Below are 22480 nucleotides of genomic sequence, written 5' to 3' on the forward strand. Positions count from 1 at the left end.
CTGACAATAATACAACCAGTCCGCGGACTTTCGTAGACTGAATTGTAACTGGCGGTAGACAATGGGACCATTCGGCGAGCTGAACGCTCATTGGTCAGTTTACAGAACAATCGCATTTGATTGGTTGTAATTTAGAACTGCGTTAATTAATTGTATTGAGTAGCAAGCTGACCAAGCAGGATTCCTTGTTTCGAATGGAGCTATTCTCTACCGCCAATGACAATTCAGGATTCAAAATTTCGCGTACGGGTGTTAATAATGTATATATAATTGGGTCGGCTGGCCTGGCTCTGCTTTCCCTCCATAACTACCTCGACTGCATAGGAATTCAAGCATTTCAAGCACTTGTATACCGATTAGTATGCATATGCACTAATGCAAAGATGAAAATAAACACGTCAAGTCACGGTAATGAAACTGTGTTGCTTGCCATGTGCTCTATAGCTATGCAGTGGCGATAAACTATTAACAGGTCATTGGGGGCTCTGATCTATATATATATATATATATATATATATATATATATATATATATATTTGATGTTTCATATATTTGACACATGGGGTGCTCTAGCCCCGGAGCACCTACTGATTTACCACCCCTGTTGCTGTATATATACAGCAAATAGCAGGGCAAAACAAAATAAACAATTTTTTGCCCACCCTTCATGCACACACTCTCAATATCAGTTCATTCCGTTTTCAGTAGTTGTGTAAGAGCCCAGTTTAAAATTTTCCTGAAAAATGTCAAAAATTGTAACTTTGACTGATTTACTAACAGAAATAATCTGTAGCATATTAGAATATACAATTTTTAAACCGTCTGATTTTCGCATTATATCTTTAACGTGTAAAAGATTAAATGAAATTGTAAATGGAGTCAACAGTGTTTGTAGAAGAATGTGTCTCCAAAGGCTTGTTTTAAAATTTAATTTTATAATGGAATAATTAATTAAATAAGATTTCTAAAGATTAACACAGAAGATAAAACATTTCACTAATATATGAATATCAAATACAAATTTATTAAACTTTTTTCATTTTAACGTTAGTTAATTTAACAATAAGAGATTTACGGTGTAATGATAATATAGGAAAAGCTTTACATTGATTGATTTTAACAAATTTGAATGGTTAAATATTCCTGCAAATGCTTTAAAAGTGCCGAATTTATTAGTTTATGTTATATCTTTTCCCCAGATAGCAACGTCTGAAACCTCAGGTTTAATCACAACGTGATATGTATATATTACCACATAATGCTTTATTTTTGTGATCAGATTATGTTAAAACATAACATGTTAATATTAATGGTCTATAATGTCAGTATGATCCTGAGCTCACATCGTGACATTTACTGACGTATCGTGAGGACATGCTATGTTCTACATTTCACGTCATATTGTAAGAAAAAAATGAGATCATGTAATGATAATAATATGAAGATTGCTGTTGACACACCATGAGTGAATTATGAGTACATAGAATGTAATTGTGGTAATACATTTAATATTTTCAAATAACGAGTATTCAAGAAGCAAGCTATATATCGCTATCAGCGCTACAGCACGTACATTTTTTTTTAATTAATGTGACCGATAAAATTAGAGCCAGTCGAAATATATAGACAAATGGAACTTTGCTACTAACTAACGTCAGGCAGTGTAATGGACAAGGTACATATCAGTCTCATTATTCCAACGACCAACGTTCAAGACCCATCAAGGAAAACGATTTTTCATCAGCAAAAGTACGGTTAAATCATTTGGACATCAAAAATGAAAGTAAATTTGATTAAATGCAGAGCGAAAATGTTGTAACGCCGGCGTCAAAAATTGAAGAATTATCCTATATCGGAATTCAACATTTTCTATCATTTAATGGTACCTCATGACGTGAGTGCAATCTGAGGTACAAATGAGTCCTCATCTGTGTCTATTTTTGTCATCACGGAATACTGCTTTCTGAGGACAATATGACAACATTACGACAGGATTTTGCTATCTGGGTGGAAGGATATCAAGAGAACAGTATAAAATCATTCCTGAGTATGTTCAAATATATATATTAGTTTTTTAACATGACTCCATTCGCGAGCCTTAATTATTTTATAAAAACTGTTAACTGTACTTATAAAAGGAATATATCATGTGCCTTCGCGTATAAAGTATATATACCTATTGCAAAAAATCTTTTATAAATCACAGTATAATATATAAACGTAATCTAAATAAAGAAAAGAAAAGTATTTTGAAAGATTAATTCATTATCCTGTACCCTACTTTCTATATATAAGATTTTCTTCCATCTTCAATTCAAATGCAGGACAGTTATTCAAACCAAATATTGAAGGCCAAATCTAATATTTACTGGACCTAAAACAGCAAAGAAAATAAGTTTAGATATAACAAGTTAGAAAAATCACTGCCAGGAATTGCCATATTGATACATTTAGATCATATTTAAATAATATCTGAATAACGAATCTTTTTTTAATATTTCCATTTCGCTTCTGCATGGAGATTCCAAATTTGAAGCAGCAGAATTGACACATAGCCTGGCCTCATTTTTATTCACCAATTGGATGCAGCTCATCAGCTTTATTAGAAAATTTGACCTGCGAAACATAAGAGAAACCACAAAGGATCATGTGTGAATACATTTTATATATGGTTATCAATAATATTACTTATCTAAGAAAACAGGTTGGCTTATTATAGATATGGAGAGCATGCTGCGTAATCTGAATCTGTGTTCCATTCCTTAGCATTGCTTAATTCCTCTGGTTGAAATCAACATGACGTATGCACTTTACTCTTGGTAGGACCTTCCGTAGAACCTTTACACCTGGGAAAAAGAGCCATTATAATTAGCAGTAATTTTACCAATTAACTATATATGATAATAAATACGCAAGGATCTGCATTTTATTTAAAAAATTATAATAATATTTTTTATTATGTATTTCTTATTTAAATTCATGAAACTATTTGTTTGATAGATTTAAATATTAAAGGTAATTTTGACAAGAATTATATTACATTTTTCCTTAATACGTAATGTAAGTTTTTAGAAGTATAAAAAATTTATTATACCTGTTTTTTTCGATAATCCAGAAAAGTCATTAAAAATTTTATAACTTCACTATAACAGATTAATATTTTTCAAAAAATTAAAACTCTTTAACAATAATTTATACTAACACTCGTTTGATTAAAAATCCGCGCGTCAGACTTGACATTTCTGCATTTTTCACTACTCTCACAAGACTCACAGATAGGTCCAGTGGTATAGACTCACCAAAAAATCACGCAGTGGCGTAGAATTATTTTAGACAAAGACGCAGATAGAAATCCATGAGTTAGAGAGAGAAGAGCAATGGCGACGTCCGAGATAGGAAAATAAGAAACGAAGGCCTGGAGAAACCACGTTGAAGTCCGTTGAACGCGGTATAAGGTTCTCTCTTTCTCTTTAAGGCATTTAAAAAAGGATAGTCTACCATACATATCCTATACTCTTTCCAGTCACTCAATGTAGAAACTAGTCCAGGCGGGGAAAAATCCATGGGAGGTATGGTTCCTAAACCCATCCAAAAAATCTTGCAGGCCATTAGTGGCGGTCATGTATGTACATTTGGGCAAAGAAATCGACCCTAAATCTAGGTATTTCGAGCGTTATAATTGCAAATAATTCTTCTATGAAAGTAGAAGATATCATTGAAGACTTTCTAAAGTTTAGGGGCTGTGTGAAAGCTCGAGTAATGGAATTAAATAAAGATTGATAAAACTCTGTTGGCCGCATATGATGATTCACTGATGATGCTCGGTCAAAATTGTTTTTGTATCGCGTACAAATAAAGGTTTAAAAATAATCATTTTAAAACATAAAATTGACAATTTTAGAAAGTTTATTGATAAATATTGTTTTTTCTTTACTTTCAGGATTACATGAACGGGGAATTCACTTGGAACTATAAAAATAATTTATTCCAAATGACCTAATTAAATTTTACTTCGTAATATACAATTAACTTATAAGTCATTAACTTTTAATACAAATTTTTTTACTAATTAATCTAACTGTCAGTTGTTTTTAGTTTTTAGATTCCACAAGCGCTGCCTCTGTACTGCTTCGTTTTTTTTCTAATTTTCTTTCAGCTAATGTTTTTTTAAGACCTTTCATTTTTCTTGTTTGTATGCTGTTAATATTCTGAGAGCCCACATGTATACGCCCGTAAGTTGTTCCAAATGTATCTTTGGAAATATTTTTCTTCTTTTTAACCTGCAATGTGAAGGTTTTTTTTAATAGCTCATACTGTTTGTAATGAAATAAGGAAGAAAAAGTATTACCTTTAATTCTTTAGGTTTCTTGCAAGATTGCTTAAACAGATCTTCAGAAGCAAGTTTTGTTCTCCTGCACAATAAATCTGACCTAGGACCAATTTCCTCTAGTTCTATCCTTGGTATTCTACTGTCTGATTTTTTTAATTGAATTCTAAAAAATTAGTTCTTTTAACAAATTAGAATAAAGTTACTAAATAAAACTGGTACACAAAATTTACCTGTAACTACGCAGCAAAATTTTATTATCCACAGCTGTGAAGCTTAGTACATGCTCCAAGCCTTGAAGCCTGATATTTTCTACTATGTCATGTTGGAACATATCGATAAGCAAATTCTTTATCCTTCCATATTCATGATTGGTATCAAAAAGTTCTCCATTAAACACTAACAATGGCTTAATTTCAGCTGAAATTTTTGGTACTTTAAAATCCTTTAAACTTTTATAGTTTTCTACTCCAAACTCTGCCATGTCTAACAATGTATGCTCAAAAGTTCTACCAAATATAATGTTATTGGGTCGCTTTTTGTTATGTGAAGCAAATATAAAAAGTGGAGTATTATTTTTATGGACAAATTTCTCTATAGGTGTAACATCTTCGAATGGAAGTATATCATTTTTCTTTTGCATCATTTGAACATGAGGTTTTTTTAAGTCATACTAAAATAATATAAATACAATTAGTTTTGTACCTTTGCAGCTACTTCATAAATGTTATTACGTTTATTTACCAAATCTTTCATAAAATCTGTTATTACTTGGGAAGTATGGCGGCCTTTTATGCATAATGCTTGTTTTGCATCTTCTATCAGTTTAGGCGATTTCTTTAGAATTGCTTTTTTTCCTTTATGGGTTGAAGGTTTTCTGTAAGGTTCAATGATTGAGAGGTCTTGAAGAAAGGATTGATCTGTTTTTACAAACTTAGAAGCTGTCACATATTATTTTAATACTTACACGATTCTGTTGATTACAGGCATGTTTGCTACTTTTAGGTTACGAATGTTACAAAATGCATAACAAAACACGTGGTGGCGTATCTTTTTCCTAACTAAAAGTTCCAGCAGCCTCTCGAAGAGCCCCGAAGAGGCGCTCTCGTCGTTTGCTCATAATTTAATCAGGTGCACCAATCGTATGTTCTAGGGAAGTTTTCGAAAGCAATGAGAGGAGAGAGAAAAATCTATCTATGCAATGAAATCCCCTATACATAGTAATTATTATAAAAGTATCTAGGAAAATAAATATGGCGGTAATTTCAATTTTAAAATGAATTATGTAATTTTAATTACGAAATTTTATATAACTTAAAAACTTAAATTTATATGATCAATACATAATTAATATATGGGTTAGGGATAACTTTACATTTTATTACATTGCAATGAAATGTAGTTAGTTATATACGTATATACATGTAATATTGTGTATATTTATAATAATCTTATATTTATATATATTTAATATTATTTAGTTTGTATATCTTATGATTCTATACAAAAATAATTACAATAATAATTGTTATTAGCATAGGCAAAATTGTTATTTATTGAAATTTATTGAGCACAATTATTTCTTACTTTACATAGGTAAACCTATATTGAAAAGTCATTTAAAATTAAAAGATTTTAATTATTTTGCGCATACACACTTTTCATATGCGCGTGTGATACTCGTATATTGATGTAGGTCTTATAATAATTAAAACCATTTTGTTGCTTCATTATATAATACTTGATACATATCGCGTACTAACAATTATACCAAAGTCTTTCGTTATCGGATAATTAAAATACGAAATCTGTCTCTCAGATTTTGACCTCTTTAATATTATCTCGGTATACGCGCCTTCTCATTCTTTTTTTTTTTTTATTAATATCCGCTTCACACGAACCCTTAATCGTGTTAAAAACTGAGCACATGGGCTTGCTACGTTCCGTCTTATTCGATTACTACTTGAAACCCTGATTATTGTTTATGTCTATTAAAATCTTCGTAATAAACCATGAAATATACAAATACGCTTTTAATTAGTTCATTATGTAGACGATAAAAAAACACTCTCTCATACTTTTATTAGTTCTCCTATCTTCATCGTCGATGGAAGAATTTTTAACATTTTATCAGGACAGATACGTTTCATAGCGTCTCTCTAATTATTTTTCCTGCGGCAACAATATTTCTTATTATATTTTTCCACTTTACATATTTCGGAACATAATCGTAATGATACTTCAAATCCTGCGATCAGTGTGAAATTTCTAAAAGATTAATTAATAATAATTATCCAATCGTAGAAAAGTGTCGAAACGAGTGGCATTTTCGCTTTGCTTTGATTTGGTCGTTTTCATCGAGATCAAATTTCATATAAGACAAAAATGTTTTTGTTTGTTATCAGTCGTATCGTGATATAATAAAAATTATGAAAACGAAGGTGGTGAATTGTGAAATTCGCCTCTCATGCGTTTTTCAGGATTGACAAATGGCACATATACATATATAACTATTGTATGTGTAGTAGAAACTCTAGGTTTCCCGTACTCGCCCGGTTCTTTCATTTATATCTCTTTCAGTCTTCCCTTAACATCGTTGATTTCCACGTTGAAGCAGACACTTCTTTGAGGAATTACCGTTATAATTCCGTTAAAAGCTTTACTGAAATCTCGCGAGCAATTTTCGTAGTGACGTGTCACTTGGTTGCCGTTGCCCCCCCCCCCCCCCCTCCTCATCACTCTCTCTCTCTCTCTCACATCCCTCTCTCTTTCTCCCGATATCGTCGTTTAATTAAGCTCTTGGAATTTACGGCATCTCTCAGCTACCTATAGCATCTTTCATAATTATTCTACAAATTCAAATACTTCATACACATATGTATACATACGCGGTATCACTACACAAGCTGTACGCGGAGAGTTGAAAACTGAAAGAGGATGGAAAAAAGTGGAATTTACCAAGAGCGATTATAATTACTTGATAACCGCTTGAAATACTTAAGTATATAAACTATGTCTTACGGGACAAATTCTCTTTGAGTCTCACGCAATCCAATATAAATCTCTCTCTCTCTCTCTCTCTCTCTCTCTCATTGTCTCTATGCATACAATATATGTATATGTATATTTGGGATTTACTTTACAATTGCGTGTTTTCCAATAGCGACTAACAGAGCATGGGATAATACTGAAAAGAAACGGATTATCCGCTTTGTACTTGTGTGTAGACACCAAAGAGTAGGGATGTCTCTACTCGTGGACGATTCAATTGTTTAAACTTTAGGTATAGTGATTTACAGAAACAACAGGCTTTCTTGGCGATTAACGAACGTTTCTCTTACGCTTCTTCCGAATACAGCCAACAATATTGTACGAGTTTTATTGTATTTACTGGATCGAGAAGAGAAACAAGATTTTTTCACTGTATGAAATATCGCTCACGGCTTCCCACCCTCCTCGCTGGACACGAATAACCGTGGAAATTCATCGGTGAAATACGTACGTCTATATCATAAGTCGATCAAAAAGTATATGTACAAAGTCTTTTACCACTATAGTAACAAGCTTTCAATTACTTTCAAAAAACCCCCCGCTGGAGAAGAGACTCGATAACGAAAGTTGCACTTAAAACATTTCCCATCGATATATAACTTGAATTTTAAACTTTTCTCTTCTTAAAATCTCAAAAGATTCGATTGATGCGGAACGATGTACCATCGAGTCGCAACGCTACGATCTGCAACATTTTTTATACTCAATAATTTCAATACGATATAGTATATAATAATAATAATAATAATAATAATAATAATAATAATTAGAAGAGTGATAGAGAGAAGTTTGCGCAAACGAAGTAAACAGTATGGTATACGGCGGAACGGTGAAAAGGCAAAAGCATATAAAAGTTTAGCGGCCATGCCGCCTGTTTTTTCGGTTGACGCTCCGCTCGCGAAATAAATAGTAGTTTATGTGCAGATACCTATACATATACTCGTTCTATAAAAGGAAAGAGGAACCGAGCGAGCGTCGATTGGCTTTTCAACGTATCCGTCGCGAGCTGTACTTTGTACAAGGGGATTCTTATGATCCGTTGATCGTCTCTCGAAACGCTGCTGCTTGTTTATTTACGATCTTCGTAGTTTGTCGCCACGCCACGCCCATGGAGAGGCGCTCAAGAGTACGGGAAAGACTCCTCGGTGATCGTCGGAAATCATGTGGTCGTCGTACTGCTCGAAATAGGCTTTGCGTCTGTGCGCCAAATCGAGTTGCCCGATTGGCTGATGGTCGGTATCTTTAAAAGCAGCAACACGAATAAACGGTTAGAAATTTCGCTGATTTTCCTAAAACTAAGAAGAACAATTAGAGCGAGAGCCAAACGTAGAATGCAAATGAAAGTTCTTTATCTGGAAAATACTGTGTATGCATTTAAATTAGGCGATGGCTATCTTAATTGGTGCATTCGTGCGGTAAAGATGAGAGCTAGGATAAGGTTCGGGAGGTTATGGCGGGGGAGGGGAGGGGGGGGGGTTCTCTAGGCCTCGGTGAGTTACCTTATTGTCGTGAGCGATTAATGGAGTCTCCGCAGTAGTTTCGTCGACTGGCCGATTCATGTATGGATGCGGAGGTGGCACGTAAATTGGTTTCGGGTGACTAGCGACCTGTGCGTAAATCGTGGCTTCCTGAATCGGCTGTCTTGGGCCGAGAGTCGACATCGGTAACAGCTGAGGTCGCTTCATGTTGCTTATTTGGACGGGTGGGTAGCAGTTTGGAGGAATTCGTCGTAGCGTCAACTCCGCATATGCCAATTCGGCTCCCTGCAAACATCCGTGCAAATGCTTCCGTTCAATCTCCGCACACACTTCCACACTCTGCTATATATACATATATATATATATATATTTCCCTTCAATCATTTTTCCTTCTTTTCGGCTTTCGTGTACATTCATTCTTTATGCTATACTCTCTGTGTATGTGTATATATATATATGTATATAGTAAATTTGTGAAGAATTAAAAATATGTAGAATTGCTGAAAAATTTATAGTCCTTCGAAAGTTGACTTACATTATTTGTCGCAACGTAGCCGGAGGTGAGTGGGCGTTGCGGTTGGCCTGTGCAGCGGGGCGAGGATGCCTTGCAGAGCTCCGTATAAGAATTCTCTGTTCCAACAGAAGAGAAACGTGCTTACGAAATTACGTAGACTAATATATAATGTAGCACTTGCGCTACAACGCAAACACATATATTCGCTACCTTAAGAGCTTCGAATATAAGAGCTTCGCGATTTATCAAGAGGGAACATAAATATCTACCGAGCTCTGAGGATTTTCAATCTTAATACGTGGCAACGAAAACAGCCAGATTTTAATTAACCAAATGGAAAGCTATTCTGTGTATCATGCTGTACCCATATATACTGTACAAGTATATATATATATATATATATATATAACTGCGCTACCGAGATTGATCGCTCAAATTTCTCCTAGGACCCGGAGAGACGAATCGTCTATCGAAAGGGGAAACTTTTGGCTATATAATATAGATATCGAAATTCATCGCGGAACTTGCATCGAGAAGTCGTTGCAGGATTAAAAAGAGATGAATTGTGGGAGTTTGATGAGGGAGAGTGCGAGTGACTAATTGTTGGCGATTCGTTTCTTATTGCTTCGAGAATTTCTCTTGGATTGTTGGCAAAGGTGGTTAAAGAGAGGGTGCAGCGGGGGAGGGGAGAAAAATCGACAGTGCAAAAAGGCGAAGGCCGACGTAGCGTAACTGGCCTAGCGGGAAACTCACTCGTATATAATATCGTGGTCACTCTATACTCTCTTTCTTCTTAAGAGAAAGAGAGAAAGAGAGAAAGAGAGAGAGAGAGAGAGTTAAGAGACACGCGGCGTGCCCGGCCAAAAGATGACTGACGTCACTGTCCAGCTAGCTTTTTCTCCTACCCCCCTCCCCCCTCCCCTCTCTTTATATTTAGTATACCTTTCCACTTTTTGTCCGTTCCTACTTTTCTATATAAATTTCATATACATCCAGCACTGCAGTGTTTTCCATCGGAAATTCTTGGTAAATTGTGTGATATATATATGTATACATAGAAAAATGAGTTATACCGTACCGTTGGCATGGGGAATGATGTCCGGGTTCTTCTCGAAGCTCTCGACGCTGTCGGTGAGAGGTAGGCCAGCGGATTTGTCGCGATGAAGCGTCGAGGTTCCTGGGTTGAGTGCTGTGCCTGTGAGATTGGCCATACCACCATCGTCGTGGGAATCCTTGTCCTCCTGCGACCGCGGTCGATGACGTAGTCTCACAGCCAACACGATCACGAATATCACCAGCAGAAGGCCGGCAGTTGCCCCCACCACGGCTCCTAGCAACGGCCCCGAAAGCGACAGCATCACCGGCGTCAACGCTAAAACATTGCCAAAACCACCTGGTGTTACCACCATCCCATCATCATTTCTCATATTTCTTCAAAAACAATCTCTTTTTCCTCAGCCCTCTCCTTTTCTTATTTCTCTTATTATATCGTTCCAGCCCCAAGCCAACCAAAACTTAATATCCTACTGAAAACAAAGACCCATTGTTAATGAAAGCAACGAGCTTTAGTGAAGCTGAAATAAAAAGGAAATTAGTGTTTTTCTTGCATGCGATTCGGGCTGTACGTTTTATAGTATAAGAATCGCTCGATTTCGATTTTTTCCACTGGACGAAGGATTTTAGTTTTCATTTACTCTGTATATGTATATATAATATATACTAATACACGTGTAGTCTACGCGCGTAAATAAGGGCAATGCGCGCGATTAAAATGGATTTTGAAAGGATCGGCTTTGTCGAGTTTCAAATGGATGCTGTTAATTGGGTTCGATAAATTTCATGAAACCATTAATATGTTGGCAATGTACGAGGCGTAGCTGGATAACTTTGATGAAGCGGTCGTCGCGTTTAGCTGGCACGGTAAACAATTATGTAATTACGCTAGCCGGAAGCCCTCCCCCACTCGTGTCCATCCTGTTTTGTAAGCGAGGTTACCACATGTAATTTTAGATGCTCGACGTACTCTATATATATAGTTTTTGATATATATATAGCATCGCGTCGATTCAAGTGTTTCGCATTGACTGTACCAAGCGTTGACTCGTACTACTTAGTTCGACGTAAATCGAGAACCAACCAAGCAAAATACTCTCGCAAGAACCTCTCGCGCAGCCATAATTCTTCGGTCGTGGGAGAAAAAGTAAGCGATGAGAGCGATCGAACCTATTTGAAAACTGGATTCCATCTGCAGTATGTATACATCGTATGTATATATATATATATATATATATATATGCATACGTCAGAACTGTGCGGATAAGGAGTTAATGAAAATGCGGTTGAATTGGAGAATTGCAAGGAGAGAGGAAAGCCCGCCAAGTTGACGAATAAGACTTTCCATCTCGCAGCTGTTATCGAGCAACTGCCGAATTTGGATTTCGGTGTAAAAGAAAAAATGGACAAATTGCATAATGAAATTCGCATGAATCAGAGAGTCGAGATTTGGAAGTTTGTCGAGTTTGTTGGAAAAGCTTGATGAAATCTGGCAAATTAATGAAAGGAGATGAATATACTGGATTGTTCTCTCCCTCCCTCTTTCTCTCTCTCTCTCTCTCTCTCTTTCACTCTCTCACTCTCTATTTATCTGACTGGCGTTGTTTCCGTCCCGGTCTTTCTGCCTGGTGCTTATCAAAGTTGGTCGTGCGGCAGGAGCCGTGGCTCCGGCTAGCGGAGTTTGCAAGTTTGGCACATTCTAATCAGTAGACAAGCGCGGCTTTGCTGTCCACTTGGAAGGAGGAAGTTGGTTCGCGCGGCGTCAACTTAGCCGCAAGAAGCGCGTATTCGCACAAGAGGCGCGCAATATTCGACCTCGGCATTGGGGATTAGCAAAACAATCACGGTACACGTCCCTCATTGAGCCCCCTAAATTACTCACGCCACGTCCTATACTGTAATCAAGCCTTCTCCCCATCCATTCCATTTCAATGTTCCTAACCTTTGTATTTCTAGCCGAGATTGTGAACTCTCCAGAAATGAATCGACAAAGAAAATTCAAAGAATTTTGCCGATGTATTTTTTATAACTACATATATATATATATATATATATTTATGATTATTGCGGATCACAGGGTTATACAGAAAATGGTGAATTTGACGCGATTGGAAAAATGATTTTGGAGTTCGAAGGTGAAGAGAGAGTTAATGTACCTGGGTAGCGTTGGTGTTCCTGAGCCTTACCCTCGTGCACAAAGTGCGACGAGTGGAGGACGGTGGCGTCGCTGGTGGCATGGGCAGTCATGATCCTGAGGGAGAGGACGAGTCCCGAGTCTCTCCTCTCGGCCGGTAGATTGGTCACCTCGAGCATGCTAGGACTGAGGCTGGTGGCTGATGCCAGAAGACGCCGAGTCTCGGCGTCGAATACCTGGAGGACGTAGGTCGCCGTGTTGGCCTCGAAGTACTCGCTCTCGGCGCAGCTTACCCTGACCATCGTCAGGGACTCCTCGCGAATCGTGCAATTCTCCGGGGACGGTGGACGCGCCAGTCTTTCACCTACTGTCGGATTAAACCGACAAACAACAACTCTTTCTTTTCATCTCTTTCACTTTTACTTTCGCTTTACTTTCTCATTTCTCTCTCTCTCTCTCTCCCTTTTTTTCTCTCATCTGCCTTCTTCTGTATTCTCCATTTTCCTCTCTCTCTCTCTCTCTCTCTCTCTCTTTACTCACTCCTTTCAATTCCTAATAACACCCAGCAACCCCTACGATCTCACCCTCGTCAACTTTACCAGTTTCAAGCATTACCCGAGGGTAATGTCCTACGGGCTAAAAAGGGGACAGGGGAGTAAAAAAGTTTCGGCTCTTCGGAATACAAGTGGGTGTGCAAAAAGGGCCCGACTAGAAAGCCAAGGGTTGCCCTCGCGTAAAAAACATCTCGACTCGCCGTGCTTCAGGATTTGCGCTTTTACCCTTAGGGGGATGAATTATTCGTCCTTGGCCACACGACCGCGACCGAGCCTCAAACAAGAATCCACCTTTTACGCTTTTAATCCTATCAGCACATAAATATATAGATATAGCTCGGAAATCGGAAGTGCAACTGCCAGGCTCTCTAACCGCGATCGATGCGTCCCTTTAACTCGATACGATAAAAAGAAACAAAAATCTTAGCGTAAAAACCGAGTCACTCGTATAGAATAATAGATATAGGTAGGACATATCAATTTTTCAGAAACCTCCCCACTCGTAAAAGCACGGAGAGATAGAAATTCTTAAGGGCTTTATAGATTTGGGCGATTAGGAGTTGAAAATCTGGCCGCAGCTAGGTTGAGACTACTATCGCTCCCAGCATTGAGATGCACGAAGGAATTCTATAGTTGGATTGTCGCCAATTACCTCGGTATTATTGTCGTGTGCCTTAATGTCAGAGCGGTTCTCCTCTACAAAGGGTAATTGCTGGCAATTAGCTAAAGAACGCCTATGCAAGGGACAAAGCGTAGCAAGCATTCTCGATAAAATTCACTAAGCAGTGTCGGACGGCTAGTGCGACTAAACTCACTTCCGTTATGACAAGTGTCTAGTGGTAGATCTCGCCCACTCTCATATCCTGTATTACAACTGTTTTTCATTGCACGAGATAGATCAAAGCTATGTTTAATTTGGAAAAACGATTTTGCCTGAACTTTTTACGCTCCCCCGTGAAATTAGAGAAACCACCACCATCTCTCTCTCCTTATCTGTAAGCTATTTCCCGATAGAGGTTGCCCAACTTTCTGTGGCGAGGAATGAAAGAAGAAGAAGAAGAAGAAGAAGAAAAAGAAGAGGGAAGAGAAGAAAAGAAGTAAAAGTAGAGAGAGGAAGAAGAAAAGGGAAAAAAAGGCAAGGCCGTGCAGCGTATGCATTACTGTAAAAGGAACTCAACGTATGTATAGCAGCATCCTCTTAAGTTTGCGTAAATCAATCAATTGGAAAAGTGCCAATATAAATAAGAAGCATCCTTGTAAAAGCAAGAGCATTCGCACTTTTCAATATTTTAAATAAAATAGCTATACAGGCGGGAGCTAGGAGTAGCGGGAAGTTTTAATAAGCTCCCAATGGACTAAAAGAGACAATAGTCGTATCGATGGGAGAATCGAGAGAAGGATGGAGTTTAAGAAGGCCGGAGAACTTAGAGGAATGAAGGAATATTAAAGCGATGACGAGTGTGAAGGCGAGGCGAGGCAGCGACTCACCAGTTCGTCTCTCGGGCAAATTCAGAGTGGTAGCTTTGATTCTGACACTGTCGCTCCTCCCTTTGTTATTGCTGGAGTACACGGTAAGGTCGTAGGTGGTTCCCGGTTCAAGGCCAGCCACGGAGAACGAGGGTGACTTGCTGGTTTGATTGGAGATCGTCGATACTACGCTACTCGCCAGCGGCGTTCCGCTCTGCTTCCCAGACCCGGCTGCGTCTCGCTCCACCAGAATCGTGAAATTTTGCGGCAAGCCGCCGTCGAAACCCTCCGTGCACTCTACGTAGATCGAATCCGTGGTTTGATTCAGCAAGGAACAATTGTGCGGCGTGTCCGGTCGACCTAACCCAAACGAATTAACTCTATAATTAGACCATTTTACTCGCCAGTCTTTCGCTTCATTAAGCCACCCCCCCCCTTTTCCCAGCTTGACAATTTACATTATTGGAGCATTGAAATCTCCCTATAGATCCCGTGTGGTAAAAGTTTCTTTCTTTCGTTCTTTTTTTCCAGTTGAAATTTTCAGAGGATAAAAATCAATATACCCACCAGCTGGCACGATGTGATAAACGCAGGGCTCCAATTGGGTACCCTGTTCGTTGCTGGCCCAACAGAGGAGGGTCCCGTAATCGAGTTCCGTGACGGGCATGTAACTGGCGATCGATCGTGTGCGATCGCTCTTCACGTGCTCCTGCGTTATATCGATCATCTCCATGGTGTTGTTGAATCTCCAGTTGAAGGACAGATCGGCAGGATTGGCCTCTAATTCGCAAGGGATCTGCGCCATCTCCTGACGTGCCACGCCGAACACTCGTGGCTGACCCTGCTGGCACACCGGGGCAACTGAAACCAAACGAATCCTCCCAATTAATTAGTACGTCGCGCCCACCTCCTCCCTTTCCTCCACAAAGGAAACAATCCACTTTTCCTCCAGCGACAAAATTAACGCTAATCACAGAAAGAATCGCGCCTTGAATTTCAAGCGATATATATATATATATATATGTGCACCGGCCGATACAGGATTTTCCAATTGTCAAGTTAATTGCAACCGCGACTGTAATAGGGGGGAGGGAACAGTGATAACAATGCTCGTCACGTATTTTGCGTCTTCATTACGGGTCATTGCGGCTTCATCGGTTTGATCCCTCGTAAAGTGGCGAACGTATGTGCTCTGCTGATAATATTTGCCCCGTATCGACCCAGGCATTAGTCTGCTACCTGTCAAAAGCATTAGACGTATACTCGCACACGCTTGCATAATAATTTCCGTCCGACTGCTAAATTATTCCTACGTCAGCTACGAACGCTAAATAACATCATAATAACCAACGTGTATATCCTCGTTCTATATTCCTAATTCAACGCTTCTATATATATATATATATATGTATATATACTAGAGTACTTATAGAATATAACGTTGTTTTCCAATCTGCGCGTTTGTACTTGTAATAAACACATTATCGCGCATTCTTCTCCCTTACATCTATGCGGAAGTTGAAGAATTTTCTTCGTCAAGCAGAAGCTGTGATGGATTTTCAAGTGATAGGTTGGATAATCTATTAAATGCGCATAGTTCGAAGCGACTGCAGTGCGCGTTACATCATCAGGAAATTGGTAGCTGTCTGAGCTGAGATTAGTTGCAGGATCTTGAAAATGATGTATGTGTATCGACCTGTCCTTAATGCTTAATCACGAGCCTTAGTTATTCTAGGTGGAGATTTGCTATTTGATTAATCGCCGTCTCCAGCTCATCCTCCGTCGCGAATACTCTATCCAGGATTTATTTGTCGTTTGCCGGAAACTCTCCGAACGATGTTGCACTAATTGCACCGATTTTCCCTGCCAATAATTTATCGTCTCGTCAGTAATCGAGCCTATCGAAAAGGAACTTTATATCCACATTCTCAAAGTCCAATTTCTGTAATTTTAATCAAACATTTGTGCCCTTATCCGTGTCCCATTACTCATTCTTGACTGACGAATAAGAAAATAGTGTACCAGTGATCTCGATCCCTCTCGCTCTATCAATTACAGCTTACCGCAAACCTTTATTCCCTTTTTAATCATTCCTCCCATATAGGACGTCAGTTAGAATTTTGTTTCGCAATATCCAGTCAAAGGGAAACTTTAATTTCGTAATTTTTCTCTATTCTCCTCTTTTTCCAACAGATTTTACAGTGTTACCGAGTGTGTTACGAGATACATTGTACATCGGTGCACAAGTGGACACTCTCTCCCCCCTCTTTTTTCGAATGAATCGATACGAGAGAAAAAATGCAGTGCAGCTGATATGTGTGTAGGAAAAAAAAACAAGGCGATACTGTCACTCGACATGGAATCGAATTTTATGGTCGATCTAATCAGAATTCGATCAAGTCGGACGTATCGATGGGGCTGGCTTGGTTGCGCGTTTGATGAGTTTTCACTGCGTTTAAATAGTTGAATTTTTAACTGATGTATAAAGCTGTCTCCTCGACGTTATACGTGTGTCGAATTATTTTATCCTCTCGGCCACACTATATATATATATATATATATATATAGACATGCAGAAGTATTAACTTTTCACGAGATAGAGTCGAAAGTTCTTAAAACGATTAGTAAATTGGACCAATAAGGTTCCTTATCTCTACAGCTGCAGGAGGAAGAGTTTTAAATTCTGATACGGAAGCGTGATACCGCAAGGAATATTGAAAGCTTTTAACAAGTGGTACGAGATATATTAACGATGACTCGATATCCTTCCGTTACGGAATTGTCAAGCGGTCTAAGGCAGGTAATTTCCGGTACCGGATGCCTCCAGATGTACGACCCCCCCTCATCCTGCAGAACTCTATCCTTCCGGGCGCCGCAGCATCTCGGAAAAGCCTTCCTTCTGATTTATTCAGCGTGACGATGAAGCGTGCCTATTATACAGTAGTAACGAATAATACCATCCATCATCTCGTAAATCACGCGAATATTGCGACGGGACGTCCGCAAAATTGCCGCAGCAAGGTGGTCCCGCAGCTATACGTGTGCACGATTATTGGGAAAAAATTCAAGACACTCGTAAAAGTTGGCGGTTGACTCTTCCAACGGGTCGCAGAGTTTCGCGCGGATGTTTATGACGGGACATGCAATTAGTGTCTCTGATTAACCATTAGCCGCGTATCGGGCCTCGTGTATCATCCGGAGTATCTTGCCAAAGTCAGTTTCTGTGTACTTTGGTCCATTGGCCAGCACTGCAGACTGTACGCTGCAACCTGCTGTGCGCCAGTTAGACATTATATCCACTATATTCCAGACTCCTCTAGTTTAAACTACGCGTGCAGCCAACTTGTGCAATAGTTGAGTTACCGCTTACTGGACGTCCTTTGTGTTCCACCTCCGCGCCATCCCGAGCTTTCAAATTACTTCTGCTACGTTGCACCATGCAATTTGTCCTTCTTTAATCATACCACCCCCATTCACCTCATCCTAATCCTTCTACCTTCTCCATGTACCTTTAAAATTATTCTATTCGACGTTGAATTCTCTCTCTCTCTCTCTCTCTCTCTCTCTCTCTCTCTCTCTCGTATATACATGCACATATACATATATAGTATATAATAAATCGAGGTGATTCCTTAATACCATCACGAATTGACGCAAAATCGGATGAAGGATGTGTTCTCGCGAGGGAAATTCCTTGACAAAACAGACTTAATTTGGCTTTACGTTAAACGCGGAGAGAGCGGAGCCAGGATGGAGGGGCGCTTGGCTTGGAAAAATTTCGCGCACGTTGCCAGGAGAATGGGTGGAACGAGATGTATTATGGTAATCGTGCAGTACTTGGAGAAAATGCGTGCTGGAAATTCAATGCGAGCTGAGGTGAGTCGAGGCGAAATGAGACGAAACGAAAGGAGAGGATGAGAGGGGTGAGAGGGGAGGTATACACACTCGACTCCCCTTTGCACCTGCGAGTTCCCAAAGTCTAAGAAACCTTTCAGCATGTTGATTAAACGGCGAAACCGTCGCTAAACCGAATCGAGCACGGATTGAGAAATCTTCTCGTGCGTGCATCGGGGACATCGCGCAGAGTCGCGCGCGATTCGTATCTTCTCAAGAGCGAATAGCGTAGAGCGCAACCCTCGTTACCTACTCTATGCTCGGTCTAGGCAATTAGAGGTCGTCCACCGTCGCGTCGCGGTCTCCTGGAAAGGGAATTTAATTCCCAAAGTTTTAGACTTTATATAAGGAAAGGGGGAAAAAAGTTGGTGGGATAAATGTGAAATAGTAAAAAGGGCATGCTTGCGCAGCGAGGCGGCTTAACGCGAATTAACCGGGAGCTCTTTCAGTCCTCCGGGTCGTTCGACAGAAGGGATCCTATTGGTCTGTAAAACGCAATTACGTGGAAATCGAATAAAGCGACTCCTTCGAGTCTCCGTATGATCGCGATTCGCGGCTCGAAACTTACTTTTACTCTCCCCTCCCCCCCTCCCCCTTCTCCTCACCAACATCCTCCCCCCAATCTCCCTACTCTCCAACATCCCTCGCCCGTTAGTCCCGTTTCCTCGCTATCCCCGAAGCACGTCCATCGATCCAATACAATTACCCAATTTCATCGTTCGCGTTATTATTTATGTCCGACGTTTGAAAAATAATATTCTGCATATTATTAATATCCCAGCTCGTTCTACGCGCAGTATATAATTTAGATGAGCTAAAACCTGTCGTGTATTATTCTTTATCAAATTATTTGGTGCAATTTTCAATCAGCAATAATCGCGCATGAAGTATTCTATGCATAATCGAGCATCCGTATGGAATTTTATGAAACTGATTAACGCACCGTGTTTATCGATCGCGCAGTTTGGAAAGTTTAAGAGTGGCCGTTTCGAAAGTTTCGCGGGAATTGTCGGAAAAAGCTCGGAGCCAGGAAAATATATCCGAAGCTCCATAATTAAAGTTACAGCTCTGTGAGAATATGTTCGATGTCGAGATCGGTAGCGGGCGATTCGAAGAGAAATGGCTTGGGTCGGTAGGTTCCGCTATATACGTGAATGTATACGTGTGTGTGTGTGTGTAATAACTGATTAGTTTGAGGGTAAAAATTGTTGGAAATTTTGGGTGGGAGAGCGTTGAAATGGAAATAGATAAAGTTTGGAAAAGGGCTGTAGCAATAAAGTCCAGCTGTAGTGGAAGGAGCAATTTATCCAGCATCGTGCAGCACACACCGCAGGGCGTAATACACAATACCGGCGGGCGCTTGTTGTGCTTTATGACAGAAAATATATATAGTATATATAAATAGAGGGATGGGGAGAGAGAGAGAGAGAGAGAGAGAGAGTTTAGAGAGCAGCAATGGACTGTATGTACAATGTGTCTATACGAGGCCGTGAATCCAATTTGACGACCGGCGTGAATCGGACAGACGGCTGCTCGCAGGCGGTTTCACAGCCCTTTCGCGCCGCTCGTCTAATACACGTAGCGCATATCTATATGTATATATGTGCGTGTATAGCGATGCTAGGCCCGCGTCTGTTTATCTGCTTGCTTGGCAAATCCGCACGTTAAACCCTCTAATGATTTAGAGCGGTCTTAATGGTCGTCCTTGTATATATATATATATATATATACAGCTTGAAATGCACGTTTCGTGGCATCAATCTCTTATCGTTTCACCTGTAAAACTCCTTGGTCGAGGTGGAGCAATAATATTCCTGGCACGAGACTCGTGCGCCAGAGAAAGTATAACAATGTCGTAATAATTATGGGAATATAAGGCGGTGATAAGGTTGAGAGGTATATAGGGTATGAAATAATTTCGGGACGTTTAATGCGTTAATCCTGTAGGCTGCAGGTGGGGGTCGTTAGCGCCGCTCTATTCGCAGTTATAATTCTTGTTTTCTTTGTTTTCGGCCAGTCGTGCTCGCAGTTCCTTTTCCACTTAGGTAATCGGCTTAAGAGAGTCGACGAAGCGGATCGGCAAACCTAAAAGCGACTATCTTCCTCCTTTAGAGACGCCGTGGAGCCTCCTTCTCTACATTTTGAATCTAAATCACCGACCGTGTCGGATTTGAAAATTCTTAAGATCTCCCAATAGCCCGTTGGTTACTGCGCACCCCCTTAACGCTCGCATTTCTCATCTTTACTACCTTTAAACCTCTCGACGACGACTCACTCGGTAATGCTGTGTGTAATCGCCAAAGGAAACTCGTTCGTTTCGCTATATCCGCCATATTTGTCGGCCGTATCCTTCGATTTAGCTGCGACTTATTATCGGTTCATGGAAAAATCCACGGAGAAACTTATTTTTCTGCAAAGTGGAAATTATTTGCTGCAGTTGGTCGCGTTCGTTCCTTCTCCTCTCGTGCGCGTTCGTCTCATCATTTATACACACACACACACACACACACACATATATATATATATATATATCTGTGGAGTCTGCGTTGAAACGACGCAATTACCATGTATATACTAAATGCCTTCTCGAGTCTTACGATTGGCTCGTGTCCTGCAATATGGCCCGCGCAAATCAGAATGTAATGGCTTTAACACCCGTAAACCGCTGAGCTAGTAATCCGTGCGGCAAAGCTGCCGACCCATGGCAAACTCTATCCAGACGCCCTGCACTAGAACTAAACCGGAAGCATGATCGCTGCTCGCCGCTCGCTACTCGCTTTCTCCGATCGTATACAGCGCACGCGTCTCTACAGCCAATAACCGACAGTACCGATGACCTATGACCTCTTATTACAACGTTCCAAAACAAGCGTTTGTACGATCTTTCCCGAAATTACTATATATACCAAAGCGTATATATAAATAATTTCCAAGTTAAAAACTCGTTTCGGCAGCAGGAAAGATTGCACGCGACATGAAAGAGTTTTCAGTCAATTGCGAAAATCCTATTAGTTGGCTAGGTTTTAATTAACAAGAGTCGTGGGTATGCATGGTCAGCGTAGCTAAACAGTTTGCGTTCCTTTATACGAATCCACGTCCCTGCTCATCAAGCTTCGCGCGTAACGTTAAACGCGCCGACGTATCGTTCATTTTATTACGGAATAAACTATATTTCACCGGTATTTTTTGTTGTCTTGAAAAAATTCGTGAGAGCGAATTCGTTAAAATTGTTTCTCGGGCGACTTCGCGTGCTATTCGAGGGGAGAAAATTGAGTTATGTGGTTACGTAGTGTGCATGTATATATATATATATATATACGTATAGGATGTGTCAGGTTTGGTAGGGAGCACAGCAGAGTGAGTGGTTGGTATTGCTTCTGTGCTGTCAGAAGCCGGTATGGAGACTACTACTATATGAACTGTGGCATCGTATCCTCGTAGTCTCCGTTCCGTTATATTCCGTTCTATTCTGCTCCCTTGTGTAAACTGCTGTTCTATACGTGTACGTCTGTATATACTGCATGTATGTGCAGCATACATACAGGACTGTAGGCAGTTTGTCCGACTGGCAGAGACGCGTAACTATCTAACGCCGATCGGAAACGCGCATCCTGCAACATACTGCCAGCCTGCATCCTACAACCATGCGAACGCTTCAAGGATCTTCGACCCTTTCGACCCAACTACCGCGCGTCGTTCGCTCAATTTTACTCCCAAAGTCTCAGCGACTCGTCTCTCGCATAGCCAATCATTTCCAGGAAACGATGAATCGACCACTCGTGCGCGAGAGCTAAAAATAACCTTTCCGAATGAAAATAAAGGTACAGGAGTGTGCGTCGCAAGATTTGCAGATGTTTGAGGCTGTCACGAGGAGAAACTACAAGTCAAGCGTGGTAAATAGTATAGCCGTTGCATGCTTGAACTTTCGAAGGGCCGGGCAAAATACGATTTTACTTAAGATCCACGCATGAATACATTTCTGCTGGAATGTGTTTGAATTTTATTTCT

The 22480-nt window shown here is 39.9% G+C and overlaps 2 protein-coding genes across 7 annotated transcripts in view; both read right to left on the bottom strand.

Moving 5' to 3' along the window:
- Positions 1-3992: 3992 nt before the first annotated feature.
- LOC136780156 (ribosome production factor 2 homolog) lies at positions 3993-5425 on the bottom strand. Its single transcript, XM_066738327.1, has 5 exons — positions 5295-5425; positions 5072-5204; positions 4561-5000; positions 4349-4493; positions 3993-4280 (listed from the first exon to the last, which is right to left on the bottom strand). Exons 1-5 carry the CDS (start codon positions 5315-5317, stop codon positions 4092-4094), a joined length of 930 nt encoding a protein of 309 aa, XP_066594424.1. The 5' UTR covers positions 5318-5425; the 3' UTR covers positions 3993-4091.
- Positions 5426-7072: 1647 nt separating this feature from the next.
- LOC136780134 (neural cell adhesion molecule 2-like) overlaps positions 7073-22480 on the bottom strand; it is a 162516-nt gene continuing 147108 nt past the window's right edge. For 2 of the 6 annotated variants that reach the window (XM_066738260.1, XM_066738259.1), the window contains exons 11-17: positions 15146-15439; positions 14600-14938; positions 12580-12924; positions 10449-10763; positions 9392-9486; positions 8878-9141; positions 7073-8618 (exon numbers count right to left, since the gene is read on the bottom strand). In XM_066738260.1, the coding sequence (XP_066594357.1) occupies positions 8538-8618; positions 8878-9141; positions 9392-9486; positions 10449-10763; positions 12580-12924; positions 14600-14938; positions 15146-15439 (1733 nt within the window). In that variant the 3' untranslated portion in view covers positions 7073-8537. Of the gene's footprint in view, positions 8674-8877; positions 9142-9391; positions 9487-10448; positions 10764-12579; positions 12925-14599; positions 14939-15145; positions 15440-22480 lie in introns of all 6 variants that reach the window. The other 4 variants (XM_066738261.1, XM_066738262.1, XM_066738264.1 and 1 more) reach the window with 4 other exon arrangements.

The sequence above is a fragment of the Prorops nasuta genome, unplaced genomic scaffold (genome assembly GCF_024137725.1).
Source record: "Prorops nasuta isolate Cenicafe-Biocafe unplaced genomic scaffold, Cenicafe_Pnas_1.2 PNAS00018, whole genome shotgun sequence".
Taxonomy (NCBI): domain Eukaryota; kingdom Metazoa; phylum Arthropoda; class Insecta; order Hymenoptera; family Bethylidae; genus Prorops; species Prorops nasuta.